The sequence below is a fragment of the Paralichthys olivaceus genome, chromosome 11 (assembly GCF_024713975.1).
Source record: "Paralichthys olivaceus isolate ysfri-2021 chromosome 11, ASM2471397v2, whole genome shotgun sequence".
NCBI lineage: Eukaryota > Metazoa > Chordata > Actinopteri > Pleuronectiformes > Paralichthyidae > Paralichthys > Paralichthys olivaceus.
In genome coordinates this window covers 404021-419413 of record NC_091103.1, presented here as the reverse complement: position 1 = coordinate 419413, position 15393 = coordinate 404021, and the positions used below count along the sequence as shown (strand labels likewise).

Genomic DNA, 15393 nt, shown 5'->3' with positions numbered 1-15393 from the left:
ACAACAGCGAGGAACAGGAAATGGCCTTAAAATGTTACAACAGGACGTGAATTTGGAAAGTTGCCTTAAAAATGTAAGAAAACGCCTTAAAAAAAAAAACCAAGGAGAAATCAGCTGTGACCTGAACCATGAAAGTCAAATCAAGTCAGGGTTATTTTTTACAGTGTAACCTCAGTTTTGACCACGTGATGTCAGAGGGAGCGTTCAGGCGTGAGGCGTTCAGGTCGACCTGAGTCACAACTTCTTCACAACAACAGTGAAACGTAATTTGACACGTGTGAGGCTGGGAGTCAAAGATATTTGTTTTATTTCATTATCTGAAGTTTTGTTTTTTAAAACAGACAAATCATGTGACCCCGTCTGTCACGTGATCTGAACCTCGACAGGAAACAGCAGAACCTGTAAAAAACAAAGTTTAAAGTAGACTTCATTACCCACAATCCTTCAGTGTTGTTGTTCAGTGCAGGTACCTGACTGTGACAGCAGGTGGAGCTCTCAGCCAGTTCATCTGAATTTCTCCCACTGACACAAACTGATTATTCAGATGAGGTGTGTGTGTGTGTGTGTGTGTGTGTGTGTGTGTGTGTGTGTGTGTGTGTGTGTGTGTTTTGTTCAGTAGAAGAAGCTGCTGCTTCCTGCCAAAGATGTGTGTGTTTTGCGTTGTGAGGTCAGAGGTCACATGTTGAACGACGCAGACCTCTGATTGGTCTAATTACTCATGAGTATCTGCCAACTAGTGTCTGTCGGTGGAATTGCAGAATAACACAGACGCAGAGCAGCATCGACTCCAGATCTCAGACTGAGGTCAAAGGTCAAGGGCCTGACACAGTGTCGTGTGTGTGTGTGTGTGTGTGTGTGTGTGTGTGTGTGTGTGTGCGCTTCAGGGGTCAGCGTTGTGTAGTAACGTGTGTGTACAGTAGTCGACTGTAGATCTGATGTAGATTAAACTCTTGTTGTAGACTCTGTCTCTGTCCTTCGGGGGGGGGGGGGGGGGGGGCATTAAAGACAAAATGATTCACAACATCTGCTTGTATGTGTTGTCTGCTGCCCTTCAAAATAAAATATCTGTTGTCAACTCCCCTTCAAAGTAAAAGTTCTGCAGTCTGCTTCCTTTCAAAATAATAGATCTGTGTCTGCTAACCTTCAAAGTAAAAGTTATGTCATCTGCTGCCCTTCAAATTAAAGTTTTGTTCTCTGCTGCCCTTCAAAAAAAATCTGTAGTCTGCTTTCTTTCAAAATAAAAGATCTGTAGTCTGCTTTCTTTCAAAATAAAATATATGTAGTCTGCTTTCTTTCAAAATAAAAGATCTGTAGTCTGCTTTCTTTCAAAATAAAAGATCTTTAGTCTGCCTACTTTCAAAATAAAAGATCTTTAGTCTGCCTACTTTCAAAATAAAAGATCTGTACACACAGACACACTTGATTTAATGAATTTATGTTTGTTTTGATGGAAGAGGACACGCCCTGGGGCGGAGCTTACAACAGTGTCCTGGCCCCCTCACACACACACACACACACACACACACACACACTGAGTGTAGCTGTGATCCTGAACCTCACCTGAGCTCCGTCAGTCTTCACACAGGTAGGAACCTGATCAATTATCTATTATGATCAGCTGATTTACTCAATCACTAGAACCAGGTTTAGTTTTCTCTACTTTGAGTTTTCTCAACTTCAGCCTGTGGTTTATTATTTATTATGTGTATTATATTTATTATGTGTATTATATTTATTATATGTATTATATTTATTATGTGTATTATATTTATTATGTGTATTATATTTATTATATGTATTATATTTATTATGTGTATTATATTTATTATATGTATTATATTTATTATGTGTATTATATTTATTATGTGTATTATATTTATTATATTTATTATGTGTATTATATTTATTATATTTATTATATTTATTATGTGTATTATATTTATTATATTTATTATGTGTATTATATTTATTATATTTATTATGTGTATTATATTTATTATATTTATTATATATAAATGAATCGAAGGAAAGTAAAATATGTCTTTAAATTCAGATACAAAATACAAAACTTCAATATCAAGTCATTTACATGTAAAACAACAATCACTTTATGTGTGTGTGTTTGTGTGTGTGTGTGTATATGTGTGTATGTGTGTGTGTGTGTATGTGTGTGTATGTATATGTTTGTGTGTGTGTGTGTGTGTGTGTGTTTGTGTGTGTGTATGTGTCTGTGTGTGTATGTATATGTTTGTGTGTGTGTGTGTGTTTTTGTGTGTGTGTATATGTGTCTGTGTGTGTGTGTGTGTGTGTGTGTGTGTATATGTGTCTGTGTGTGTCTGTGTGTGTGTGTGTGTGTGTGTGTGTGTGTGTGTGTGTGTGTGTGTGCGTGTGTGTTTTTGTGTGTGTGTGTGTGTGTGTATATGTGTATATGTGTCTGTGTGTGTGTGTGTGTGTGTAGATCTGCAGTAGGAGGATGAGGAGGAGGGGGGATCAGATGGAGGGGGACAGCACCACACTGATCGACATGGAAACCAAGCAGGAGAGCTACAGCAGTATCACCATGGTAACAGATTAGCATAGCATCATTAGAGTTGAGTTCAGCAACAGTCTAATGAAAGTCACTGCAGCAGGAAACAGGAAACAGGAAGTGTGTGATGACATCACACTTAGCGGATGAAGAACAGTAGATGTTTGTCATCGGTGTCATTAACATGGGCGGAGACATGAGCAGCAGGAAGTCCAATCTGTAAACTAATGGAAACATCCTGTTGTTGACACGTGTCCCAGAGAGAAAGGTTGAGTTTCGTCAGTTGACGCTGTGTCTCTGAACCTTTGTCCGTCCAGTGTCTGTTGCACCGGTTCACTTCATTAATATCGAAGGTTTCCTGAACATTACTTACAACAACAAATGGTTTTAACTTGTAAAACTTCTACCTGTGCTGATTCAGTTTTTATTTCCCAGAGAGCACCTGTTCAGCCTCCAGACCGGAATGTGTTCAGCGATGGATCGACTCGAGTCGGTGAGTGAACAAACATGGAACAGGAACGATTCACGGAGCAGGAGCAGGAAAGAGTCGAAGAGGCAGTGATGGTGGTTCACTTCACCAACGATGACATCAGTGAGGGTTTGACTGCTCTGCTCCTATTGGACAGATTTCGTCTTGGTGTGGGAGGAGCCTCGAGGCTCACAGAATGAGGAGAGTGCAGGTGTTATTCCCGCCCACCTGAAGTGGAGGGAGGAGTTTCTGAGCAAACTGAAACTCTGTGGGCTGCTGCAGGAACAGGTGATTAAAACAAACCCCTCCAGGAAGTAATCTGAGCATTTACCTTCGTAGACAAATGAAAACATATATATATACATATGTATACATATATCTATATATCTATATATAAATATGTATGATGCGACATATTGCTAAGTTTATCCGTCAGCTACCACTTGCATCCGTATGTTGAAGGGTCCAGTTAGTTGATTCCTTTCAGGGGAAATGATCCAAGATTCTTTGCAGAAAACAATGGCGGCAAACATGGAAGTCTATTTTGAAATGTAAGGATCCGGCTTCAACTCAGTCAAATAACAAACAGTCAAACTGTTAAAGAAATGTAAAACCTCAACATCAGTTCTCATGGTGGTAGTGATGTGAGGTTTTGTGTAAGCTTGATAAGAAACAGAGTATTTTAGTGTTTGAGACCCACAGAAACAGAGAAAGGGACTGGACCCAGTATTGAACCTTGTGGGACTCCACAGAGGAGAATGAAGAGTCATCAACTAATCTAGAAAACCTTCTGTTGGACAGAGATGATTGAATTAGTTTCTGTTTCTCTCTGCAGAAAACAGTCCTTCAGACGAAGAGGAGGATTCGTTTCGTCCTCCTCAGCGCTCCATGGAGCGTCCTCTGTTATTACGCCGAGGAGATCAGTCTGAGAGTCCCTCTGCAGGTATAACACCTCGTCCTCCTCCGCTGTTCAAACACAAATCGGTGTCCTCACCTGTTTTCTCCTGCAGGTGGTCAACTCTCCAAATATTTCCTGGTCTGAGCAGCTTCTGTCCTGGTTGTCCCTCCCCAACATTCTGTCCCAGGATGTCCCCAACCCCCCACTGTGCTACTACACCTGTCAGTTCAGGACCAACAAGCTGCAGAGGTCAACACACAGACATTCAGTTTATCCAGACACAACTTCTTTGGGAAATTAGAACTTGTTTGACTCCAAAGCCGTTTGAATTAACTACAGACACTTAAGTTGTAAAATGTTGAGTGATTGTATACACAAGAAAAAGTGTCTCTAATGTTAATGAAATGAAAAATATAGGTTACACAGCTACTGAAAGAAGTTGTAATGGAAGTTGAAGAGTTAAGATAAGTTAAGATAATCTTTAATTAGTCCCACAATGGCGAATGTTTCTGTGTTACAGCAGCAAAGATTATAATATACACACCTGTAAATTCAGAATAAGTAAACTAATATAAATGAAAGATGAAATATAAATGGAATCCAAACTAACGTAGTGTTAAGTTTAGTTCTGTGAGACGTTGTCATGTGAGTGTCAGAGGAGAAGTGAAAGTCACTGGAGACTTTATTAAATCTTGTTTTTCCAGGTTTCTGGGAAGCGACGACCAAGAGACATTTTTCAAGACGACTCAGAGACACCAGGTGGTGAGTTCAGGAACCTTCAGTAAACTACATGTACACGCAACGCAACCTGTCAAAAACCAGGCATGTGACCAGCATCTGTGTGGCCCCGAGGTCCATGTGCATGTCAGTCGGTTTATTATACAAACTTCATTAGGAATATGTGATCACAGTACAAACTAGGTCATAAAATATATCTCCTAAACTCACTTGACACCATCCACCTCAGCTCATCTGCAGCTCCAGGCTCTGCTCATCAAACACAAAGCTCTTCTTGTTTCACGCTACACGATGATGAACATACATCGACGTGTGCTCCACGAACATGCAAATCATGTTCTGACCCTGGAGGAGTTCAGGTAGTTTAAAACATTGTGACTCAGAGATTCTTTGTTTGTCAAATGAACTTTTCAAACAGTCGAGAGGCAAAAAAACATTGAAACCAAACAAACATGTTCCAAAACATGCTGAGTCATCTTCTGTTTCCTTGAGGTCATTTCACCGGGAACAGGAAAAGAAAGAACGGACCAAAAACTATTTCTTTATTTCTATGTTGGCGCCAAAACCAGCAGATTGAATCAGATAATTCAATAATGAAATAAATGGATTTGTTTCTTCCGTCAGTTTGTATAAATGACACAGTCACATGAAGAAATAAAGAACCTGAGCACATCTGTTCTGATTCTGACGACATCATCTCATCCTGATCCTGGTCTGAACAGAGTTCATAGACTGGGGGACGCGTCGGCCTGTTCCAGGCAGCTGATTGGTTCTTAAAGACGTCCTCAGAATCCAGGATGTTTCAGTCAACAGACAGACGGATGCTGCAGGCGGCCACACCTACTGCAAACACACACACACGCACACACACACACACACACACACACACACACACACACACACACACACACACACACACACACACACACACACACACACTCACTCACACACACAAACACACACACACACACTCACTCACACACACAAACACACACACACACACACACACACTGTTCACTCTGCTCACATCCATCTGTCCCGTCAGTCGGTGTTTGTCAACAAACTTCGAGCTGCTTCAACATAACATAAGAGTTCATTTGACCAAAATGATTGAACGTCTTGTTTTTATAGAACCATGTCCCATCTTCTTACATGGAGGAGTTTATCACCTATACTGCAGCCAAACACCAGGGGGCGATTGAGACACTGTCATCAAGTCATTTTATTTAAAGTCTCGAGCAGGAGGTCACATGTTAGTGGATCTGGATCAGGACTGCATCTGGAGTCTCTGGACTAACTGAGTCACGTTCTTTCAGCTCTATGAGATTCTGGCCCGGACTCCGTACGGTTCTGTGAACAAGGGGCAGGTGGGAATCGACCGTCTGCTGAGCGAGAAGGTCTTCACGGCTGCGTATCCGCTGCACGAGGTGCGTTTACAACCGGCCTCAATTCACTCCCTGCACTAAATGACCACATCCAGGCTTTTGATTCAAGTTTCTGTTTGCAGGGTGGTTTTCAGCTGCCGACCCCCCCGGTGCCTCCCCAGTCTTACAGCCTCAGACAGATTCTGTACTCGCACTGGGCCCGGTGGTCCTGCTGGAGGAGCTACCAGCCTCTGGACCACATCAGGGAGTACTTCGGAGAGAAGATCGCACTCTACTTTGCCTGGCTCGGTAACTACAGCAACACCACTGACAAAGCATTGTTTCCATAGTAACTGTTTCTAACGTCTGATATAAACATGGTGGTTTCTATAGCAACTATGGTAACTGTGTCTGACTGTAGGTTTCCATGGTAACTGTGTCTGTAGGTTTCTACACTGCTTGGCTGTTACCGGCATCTCTTCTGGGGACCCTGATCTTCATGGTTGGGATTTGGCTCATGGTCACTGATGTTCCAGCGTAAGTTAGAACATCATCACACATGACATCATGACATGTGACATCATCACCTTAAGTGACGGGGTCATATGTCCAATGACGTCCCTCAGCTTTATCTTATCTATAGTTACACACCTGGTAAAACTATATGTGTGTGTGTGTGTTTGCAGGAAGGAGGTGTGTGACAGTGGAGACGGCTTCGTCATGTGTCCGACTTGTGACATCTGCTCCTTCTGGAACTACTCCAGCATCTGTGTCACCTACAAGGTACCTGTCTCTCTGTGTCCACCTGTCTGTCCTCAGTCCACCTGTCTCTCTGTGTTCACCTGTCTGTCCTCAGTCCACCTGTCTCTCTGTGTCCACCTGTCTGTCCTCAGTCCACCTGTCTCTCTGTGTTCACCTGTCTGTCCTCAGTCCACCTGTCTCTCTGTGTTCACCTGTCTGTCCTCAGTCCACCTGTCTCTCTGTGTCCACCTGTCTGTCCTCAGTCCACCTGTCTCTCTGTGTTCAACTGTCTGTCCTCAGTCCACCTGTCTCTCTGTGTTCACCTGTCTGTCCTCAGTCCACCTGTCTCTCTGTGTCCACCTGTCTGTCCTCAGTCCACCTGTCTCTCTGTGTTCACCTGTCTGTCCTCAGTCCACCTGTCTCTCTGTGTCCACCTGTCTGTCCTCAGTCCACCTGTCTCTCTGTGTCCACCTGTCTGTCCTCAGTCCACCTGTCTCTCTGTGTCCACCTTTCTCTCTGTCTCCAACTCTCTGTCCACCTATCTCTCTCTCTGTCTGTCTTCAGGCAGGTATCCTGTTTGATAACGGAGGGACGGTGTTTCTCAGTGTCTTCATGTCTCTGTGGTCCGTCACGTTCCTGGAGTACTGGAAAAGAAACTGTTCGGTTCTGTCTCATCGCTGGAACTGCTCCGACTTCGAGGAAATCGAGGTGAAAGTTTTACAACAGGAAGTTAACAAACCGTCGAACAGATTCTGAGGATGACAAGCGACGTCCTCAGGTTGCAGAAATCGACATGACTGACACCAACACTATAGAGCGGATTCACGTTCAAACTGCTCTTTGTCAGATGACGTAAATCTGATTCCTAAAACTTCATGTCTCTGCAAATGTTAATATCAGTACGAGACATTACTGCACTTATCCAGAGTCGACTGTATTTCCAGGAAATATTGGGGTGGGGTCGTAGAGTCATTTCAGGTTAACAGTAAATGATTGTTGTCACTTTCTTTTTCAGGAGCGACCTCGTCCAGAGTTCGCCGCCATGGCACCGATGACCACGAGGAACCCGGTGACGGGCGCAGAGGAACCTTATTTTCCTGAAAACAAACGTTTCAACAGAACATTGAGCGGCTGCTTAGTCATCATTGTCATGGTGAGTCTCCTGACCTCTGACCCTCAGGTGTGAAAGCAGGAGGGTTTGTAACGGACATGAAACGACATGCGTTCACAGGTTGTGTTTACGTGTTGTGTTGACCTTCCTGTGTGCAGATTGTTGTGGTGTTGATGTGTCTCATCGCCATCATTTTGTATCGCACCATCCTCGGCATCGTCATCTACAAGTCCAGCAACAGCTTCCTCAGCCTCTCTGTCAGTACAACACAACTACACAATAACAGCACAAAACAAACAGCATCAACTAAACACAAGCACTTTTGTAAATATTAATAGGATCCAATAGAAAGAACAGAGGCTCTGGAACGTTTCCCTGAGGAACTCCACATGTCAAAGAATTCACTTTTTCTGTTCCTGCTTTTTTTATACATGATTTAAAAAGCTACTTTTATGTGTGTGTGTGTGTGTGTGTGTAGGCTAAGAGAATAGCCAGCATATCATCGTCAGTGTTGAACCTGTTGGTCATCCTCATGTTGTCCAGGGTTTACGTGGCTCTGGCCCACATCCTCACCCGTTGGGGTGAGTCACACCTTCACCCTTCTCAGTTTGAACCTCAGACGCAAATTTAGCAAATTTCTGTCACTTGATTTTCAGTCTTAGTTTTTATTCTTGATGATGGTTTTATACATTTTGTTCATCGAGACATTTTTCATTTTGTTTCTTTATAGAAAAAAGGTTGATGAACGTTTTTCTTGTTGACAAATGTAATTCAGTATTTCTGGGTTTTGTATTAGTTGTTGGTTTATATAGAATCTTTAACGTGAGACTTTATCAGAGGAAATAACCAACTCTAGTAATTTCAATGTCCTAAGTTTATCGTCAAGTAGCAATATGTTGAATAACTCATTCTGGTTTCTAATGTTTTAAAATAGTCTAAATAAGCAGAAGGGTGTACAGTGTGTGTATAAAGTTCTGTTGAATGTCTTTGTCTGTATATACGTTGTAAAGGTGTATTCCGTCAGATGATTTTTGTAAAATGCTTCTCTGTGTGTGTGTGTGTGTGTGTGTGTGTCTGTCAGAAATGCATCGCACTCAGAATAAATACGAAGACATGTTCATCCTCAAGGTTTTCATCTTCCAGTTTGTCAACTTCTACTCGTCTCCGGTTTACATCGCCTTCTTCAAAGGCAGGTGAGAACTCCTCCAGCCGATCACAACACAGGACCAGGATTCACACGGTCACACATTTTCTTTTTTTCCTTAAGTTCTACCCTTCATTTCCACAACCACAGCGCCTCCTGCAGGTTCATGATGAAAACTGTGCCTGAATTTATGTTGTTACAAATGAAGCAGCAGAAAGTACATGTGATGGAATAACACGTGGCACATGAAACAGAACGTTAACCACTGACACTGTCTGTGTATGTGTGCTCAGGTTTGTTGGTCACCCTGGAAACTACAACACTTTGTTTGGAGTTCGCAACGAAGATGTGAGTTTGTCGAATGTCTGATGAAGATGAACAACAAAAGAAGATAGAGGGTCGATTCACCCACAGATAACATTAGACTGAATGACTGATGTTCTTATCAGTCATTTGTTATAAGTGTACTGAGCTGCAGCTTTACAAAATATATATATCAGAATAATATGAAGGATGTATATTCTCTGTATATATGTACACAGACATATATATGTGTGTGTATATGAGAGAGAGAGGTTTATATGTGGTTCTGTGTTTCAGTGCGGAGCAGGAGGGTGTCTGGTTGAACTGGCTCAAGAGTTGCTGGTCATCATGGTGGGAAAACAGCTGATCAATAACATCCAGGAGTTCATCATCCCGTAAACACACCCACACACTGAAATCTATATATGTGATGTATGTATTATGACTGTACATGAAGATGTCTTTATATACAGTCAGTGTCTTTATATACAGTCAGTGTCTTTATATACAGTCAGTGATGGTCTTTATATACAGTCAGTGTCTTTATATACAGTCAGTGTCTTTATATACAGTCAGTGATGGTCTTTATATACAGTCAGTGATTGTCTTTATATACAGTCAGTGATGATCTTTATATACAGTCAGTGATGGTCTTTATATACAGTCAGTGATGATCTTTATATACAGTCAGTGATCATCTTTATATACAGTCAGTGATGGTCTTTATATACAGTCAGTGATGGTCTTTATATACAGTCAGTGATCATCTTTATATACAGTCAGTGATGGTCTTTATATACAGTCAGTGATCATCTTTATATACAGTCAGTGTCTTTATATACAGTCAGTGATCATCTTTATATACAGTCAGTGTCTTTATATACAGTCAGTGTCTTTATATACAGTCAGTATCTTTATATACAGTCAGTGTCTTTATATACAGTCAGTATCTTTATATACAGTCAGTGTCTTTATATACAGTCAGTGATCGTCTTTATATACAGTCAGTGATGGTCTTTATATACAGTCAGTGATCATCTTTATATACAGTCAGTGTCTTTATATACAGTCAGTGATCATCTTTATATACAGTCAGTGTCTTTATATACAGTCAGTGTCTTTATATACAGTCAGTATCTTTATATACAGTCAGTGTCTTTATATACAGTCAGTATCTTTATATACAGTCAGTGTCTTTATATACAGTCAGTGATCATCTTTATATACAGTCAGTGATGGTCTTTATATACAGTCAGTGATCATCTTTATATACAGTCAGTGTCTTTATATACAGTCAGTGTCTTTATATACAGTCAGTGATCGTCTTTATATACAGTCAGTGATGGTCTTTATATACAGTCAGTGATCATCTTTATATACAGTCAGTATCTTTATATACAGTCAGTGTCTTTATATACAGTCAGTGATCGTCTTTATATACAGTCAGTGATGGTCTTTATATACAGTCAGTGATCATCTTTATATACAGTCAGTGTCTTTATATACAGTCAGTGATCGTCTTTATATACAGTCAGTGATCATCTTTATATACAGTCAGTGTCTTTATATACAGTCAGTGATCGTCTTTATATACAGTCAGTGATCATCTTTATATACAGTCAGTGTCTTTATATACAGTCAGTGATCGTCTTTATATACAGTCAGTGATCGTCTTTATATACAGTCAGTGATCATCTTTATATACAGTCAGTGATCGTCTTTATATACAGTCAGTGATCATCTTTATATACAGTCAGTGATCATCTTTATATACAGTCAGTGATCATCTTCATATACAGTCAGTGATCATCTTTATATACAGTCAGTGATCATCTTTATATACAGTCAGTGTCTTTATATACAGTCAGTGATCGTCTTTATATACAGTCAGTGATCATCTTTATATACAGTCAGTGTCTTTATATACAGTCAGTGTCTTTATATACAGTCAGTGATCGTCTTTATATACAGTCAGTGTCTTTATATACAGTCAGTGATCATCTTTATATACAGTCAGTGATAGTATCGTATGACAGACGATGCTTTTGACTCTGAATGAAAATGAAGGTTCATTATTTGGCAGGAAGTTGAAGTCCTGGTGGCAGAAGAGGAGGATGAGTCCAGTGCAGACGAAGGTGAAGGAGGATGGAGGAGAGGAGGCTCAGGGGGAACAGCACCAGCAGGGGGAGCTCTCTCCCTGGGAGGCCGACTACCGGCTCTTGGTGTGTGATGGTCTCCTCAGCGAGTACCTGGAGATGGGTGAGTCACAGGGCTGCTGGGAGATGTAGTGTTTTGTATCAACCTGTAACTCTTCGTCCTCCTCATCTTCCTCAGTGATTCAGTTTGGTTTCATTACCATCTTTGTGGCGGCATGTCCTCTCGCTCCTCTCTTCGCTCTTGTTAATAACTGGGTGGAGATTAGATTGGATGCTCAGAAGTTTGTGACTGAATATCGCCGCCCAGTGGTAGAGCGAGCTCAGGACATCGGCATCTGGTTACCCATCATGGAGTTCATCACACACACAGCTGTCCTCAGCAACGTAAGACTCTCATGCATTTCTATCTTCTATTTGGACAAGGTAGTCAACTAGATGAACACTGACGTCCTCAAACATTTATAAGCAGCCAATAGAATCTGACCTTTTAGGGGGGGGGGGTCTGGCTGAAGGGGTAGAGTGGCTGTCCTCTAACCAGAAGCTTGATGCCAGCCCGTCTGTGTGCTGAAGTGTCCTTCAGCAAGATACTGCTCCTTGAACTGTCCCTCATAGGAAAACGTACAGCCCATAGATGCACTGTATAAATGTGTATGTGACTGAAATAAATACAGATCTTTGACCTTTTCAGGCGTTCCTCATAGCGTTCACCTCGTCCTTCCTGCCTCGTCTTTACTATCGCTACACCAGAGACAGCACTCTGAGCGGCTTCATCAACTTCACACTGGCGACATCAGACAACTACACCCAGCAAGAACAGAACAGATCCTGCAGGTAGGCAACGTCACTGCAACAACACCAACACACATGTCACAGCTGGTCCATGGGTCCATGGGACACACCGGCCGTGGTAACGGCTGTGCTGCGGTTCTGTTGCGTGTCATGGTTGTCTGTTGTCCACACTGACAGCGTGTCTCCTGTGGTTCCGTAGCGGAGCTGCTACAGCCAGTGCTATGTTTATACATAGAGTTTGCATTGAAATGGCCATAAAGAGTACTGTATAAAGTACACCTATATACTCAAATAAATACCAGTACATTACAGTGTGAAGCCGTTCATCTTCCGCTCCAGCAAATATTTCACAACAATAAACCTTTTTTAAACAAATTAATGGATTCAGTCAACAGACACGCTGGAATGTTCTTTTATTTTGAAATGGGTAGGCTCCTGGAAGTGTGTTCAACATGTTCAACAGATAAACATTGAATCTTTGTAAAAAGATTATTTTCACTGAGCGCAGTTCACAAAATAAATCTATAAAAAGTGCAGCACTGCTGCGCGCAGGCAGTGTGGCGACGTGTATTTTGAGTTTTATTTCATCATAAGACAATAATGATGTGAAGTGTTGTTGCTGTTGTTTTTCTCTGCAGGTATCAGGGTTTCAGGGATGCAAATGGTCAATACCTGCCACATTTCTTTCACCTCCTCTCGATACAACTGGCTTTCGTTATCATCTTTGAGGTTAGTGTCAGTGTCTCCTGCACATCAGGTTAATTTAATACGTTTGAAGAGTGTGTAGGGTTGAGATTCTCTTGTCTATGGAAGATTTTATAGAGCTGAGGCCCGACACTTAAAAGTGTGCTCTGCAGATGTTTTGATGTCATTGTTCGCCACCATTCTCTCGTTCTAATACTGAGAAGGATCCAACGTCTGAGCCTTTATTAGCTGCTTTTGAAGAGTCCCCTGAATTGGTGCAGCTTAGTTCTACAACTGTGACACAATCATTCCTCAGATGAAGACATGATCTGGTTCACCCTGTTCACCTGCTTCAACTGTGGTGTAGCTGAGTTGTCAACAAGTGAAGAAAGCTGTAGTTTTGGGTCCTGGTGAGTGAATGGATCATGACTTTTCCTGTATCTCTCTTCCTAAGCATGTAGTCTTCTTCATTGGTCGTCTGATCGACATGATGGTCCCTGACATCCCTGAGGAGGTGGAGATGAAGATTAAGAGGGAGTACTACATGGCTAAAGGGGCACTGGCTGAGAACCGGGTACAGTGAAACTCTTTTATGTTGGTCTAGTTTGGTATCACCTCAGTTGTAGTTCTAGTTTGTCACAATGCATTTTAGTACACACGCTCTCTGTGGAGGTTTAGTTAATACTGTGCTTCCAGACTGTGAGGGACCCGCTGTTACCTGGTGAACAAGACCCTCTGCCCCACAACCTGAGACAGCGTGGATCTAGACCCTCACAACCAATACAGAACGAGTTGAGGCCACCAAACTTGAAGATCCCAGAGGAAACTGACTTATGAAGCAGCTGCTAATGTGAAGCAGTGGACCCTCCCCATTACTTCACTGTCCACTTTGAAATAACTTCTCCTTCTGATCGAACTTCCTGACAAAACCTCTGTGAAACTTCCACAAGTTCCACAAGATCCGTGCTCAATCCTCGAAGGTCCTTCAAGAACTTTGCAGGACCTACAAGCTAGAGAAGATGTTGAGCTACAAGACCATTGTTGGATCTACAACAACAAAAACACCTCTGCTAGAGTTATCAGACCTCTGCTCGACTTGAATAAAACCAACAAGATTTCTAATTGTCTAAAAGAGCCACATGTGTTGTAATGAACCTCTACATATCCTACGAGAGAAAGGTCCAATAGGACTTAAATGTAATTGACAGCTGCACTAGAGTTGCAAGATCTCAGCTAAACTTGAAGGAGATCTCCATATCACATCTGCTTGATATCTACAAGAACTACAAGAGGATCAGTCCATGTCCTTCAAGAACTCCCTAAGAGGCTGACAAGACCCATGAGATATTTCCAAGTTCTCTGCAAGACCTTCAACACATTTGTTAGAGCGTCACACAATCTAAGAGTCTTCTGTCTGCACATGTTCTACAGGATCTCTTATAGATTACTACAAGAACTACAGGAGTGGTGTTCTGTTATCATCCCAACACCTAGACCTTTACGAGAATTAAAAGACTTCTAGTAGGCATAGATGTACAACAGCACAGCAAGAGATCTATAGACCAACAAGATATAAGAAAGATCTTACAAGAGCAACAGATGTGTTCAAGAATGGCAAATTGCTCTAGAGCATCAGTAGCCCTGGACAACAGCCCTACGAGATCTACATGAACTTTGCCAGACCTCTGAGGTCTCCAGTATCACTTATCCTACAAGAGCTCTGCAGGAATTCTTTTACATCATTTCAAGGTCCTCCAGCAAAAACTCTGGCCCCTCAGAGAATATCCCCCTGATATATGGCTGACAAGTGCATTTAAAACCTTCCCTTTCCTTTTGAAAACTTGGGTTCCTCTTGTTTTATTGTTCCGGATCTCACTTCTTTGTTGTGTCAGACAATGATTCTGTGTCATGGCTACAAAAGTGAATCTTTTTATCAATAAAGCATTGTTTTGCTCTTTTGTTACCCAGAACATATTATTAGAGAACGTTGACTGTAGTGTGTGACGTAGTTATTGAGGATATCTGTAGCTATTGATTCTTATTATCTATTGTGTCGACTTGATGATCCTGCTGATATGAAAGACTTGGATCACATCATACGCCACGTTCCTCTCTGTGGAAAATTTAACCAAACTGTAGTCCGGCTATAACTTATCTATAAAATCTTCTACTGCTATCTCCTCTGACTGTTTTTTATGTCTTGCCTAGTTCCAATGCTGTTTTACTATAACTTTATATTCGACAGTATTCTGCCATTGTTATTTAGTGTTTTCTTTCTTTTTGAAATGCCTTTGTCTTTTCTCAGCAAGTACTGAATAAAATGTGTCATGTTATTCATAATTTATCATCTGAACCACTTTTTATACTTTTTTTATTCTACACCAACAACACTGTCGCTTAAAATGTTGCCAAAAGATGAATTTAGACTGAATTTAGAGAACTCAATGTTGTGCTTTTAGATGATTTATG

At 41.4% G+C, this 15393-nt stretch overlaps 1 protein-coding gene across 1 annotated transcript; it reads left to right on the top strand.

The window, feature by feature from the left end:
* Positions 1 to 1446: 1446 nt before the first annotated feature.
* On the top strand, positions 1447 to 15277 carry ano7 (anoctamin 7). The gene is made up of 24 exons (XM_069534828.1): positions 1447 to 1585; positions 2459 to 2563; positions 2963 to 3020; positions 3154 to 3284; positions 3832 to 3939; positions 4007 to 4143; positions 4599 to 4656; positions 5949 to 6059; positions 6140 to 6305; positions 6443 to 6533; positions 6683 to 6779; positions 7302 to 7445; positions 7753 to 7890; positions 8007 to 8105; positions 8327 to 8429; positions 8930 to 9041; positions 9286 to 9340; positions 9593 to 9690; positions 11379 to 11554; positions 11630 to 11835; positions 12140 to 12282; positions 12879 to 12969; positions 13379 to 13498; positions 13621 to 15277. The coding sequence occupies exons 2-24, from the start codon at positions 2474 to 2476 to the stop codon at positions 13759 to 13761; spliced, it is 2673 nt and encodes an 890-aa protein (XP_069390929.1). The 5' UTR covers positions 1447 to 1585; positions 2459 to 2473; the 3' UTR covers positions 13762 to 15277.
* Positions 15278 to 15393: the final 116 nt, after the last annotated feature.

Excerpts from the sequence above, each read along its gene's own strand:
- ano7 (XM_069534828.1), top strand. The coding sequence starts at position 2,474 with ATGAGGAGGAGGGGGGATCAGATGGAGGGGGACAGCACCACACTGATC. Across the intron at positions 9,042-9,285 it reads ATCGCCTTCTTCAAAGGCAG|GTTTGTTGGTCACCCTGGAA; the intron begins GTGAGAACTCCT and ends ATGTGTGCTCAG. Across the intron at positions 9,691-11,378 it reads ATCCAGGAGTTCATCATCCC|GAAGTTGAAGTCCTGGTGGC; the intron begins GTAAACACACCC and ends ATTATTTGGCAG.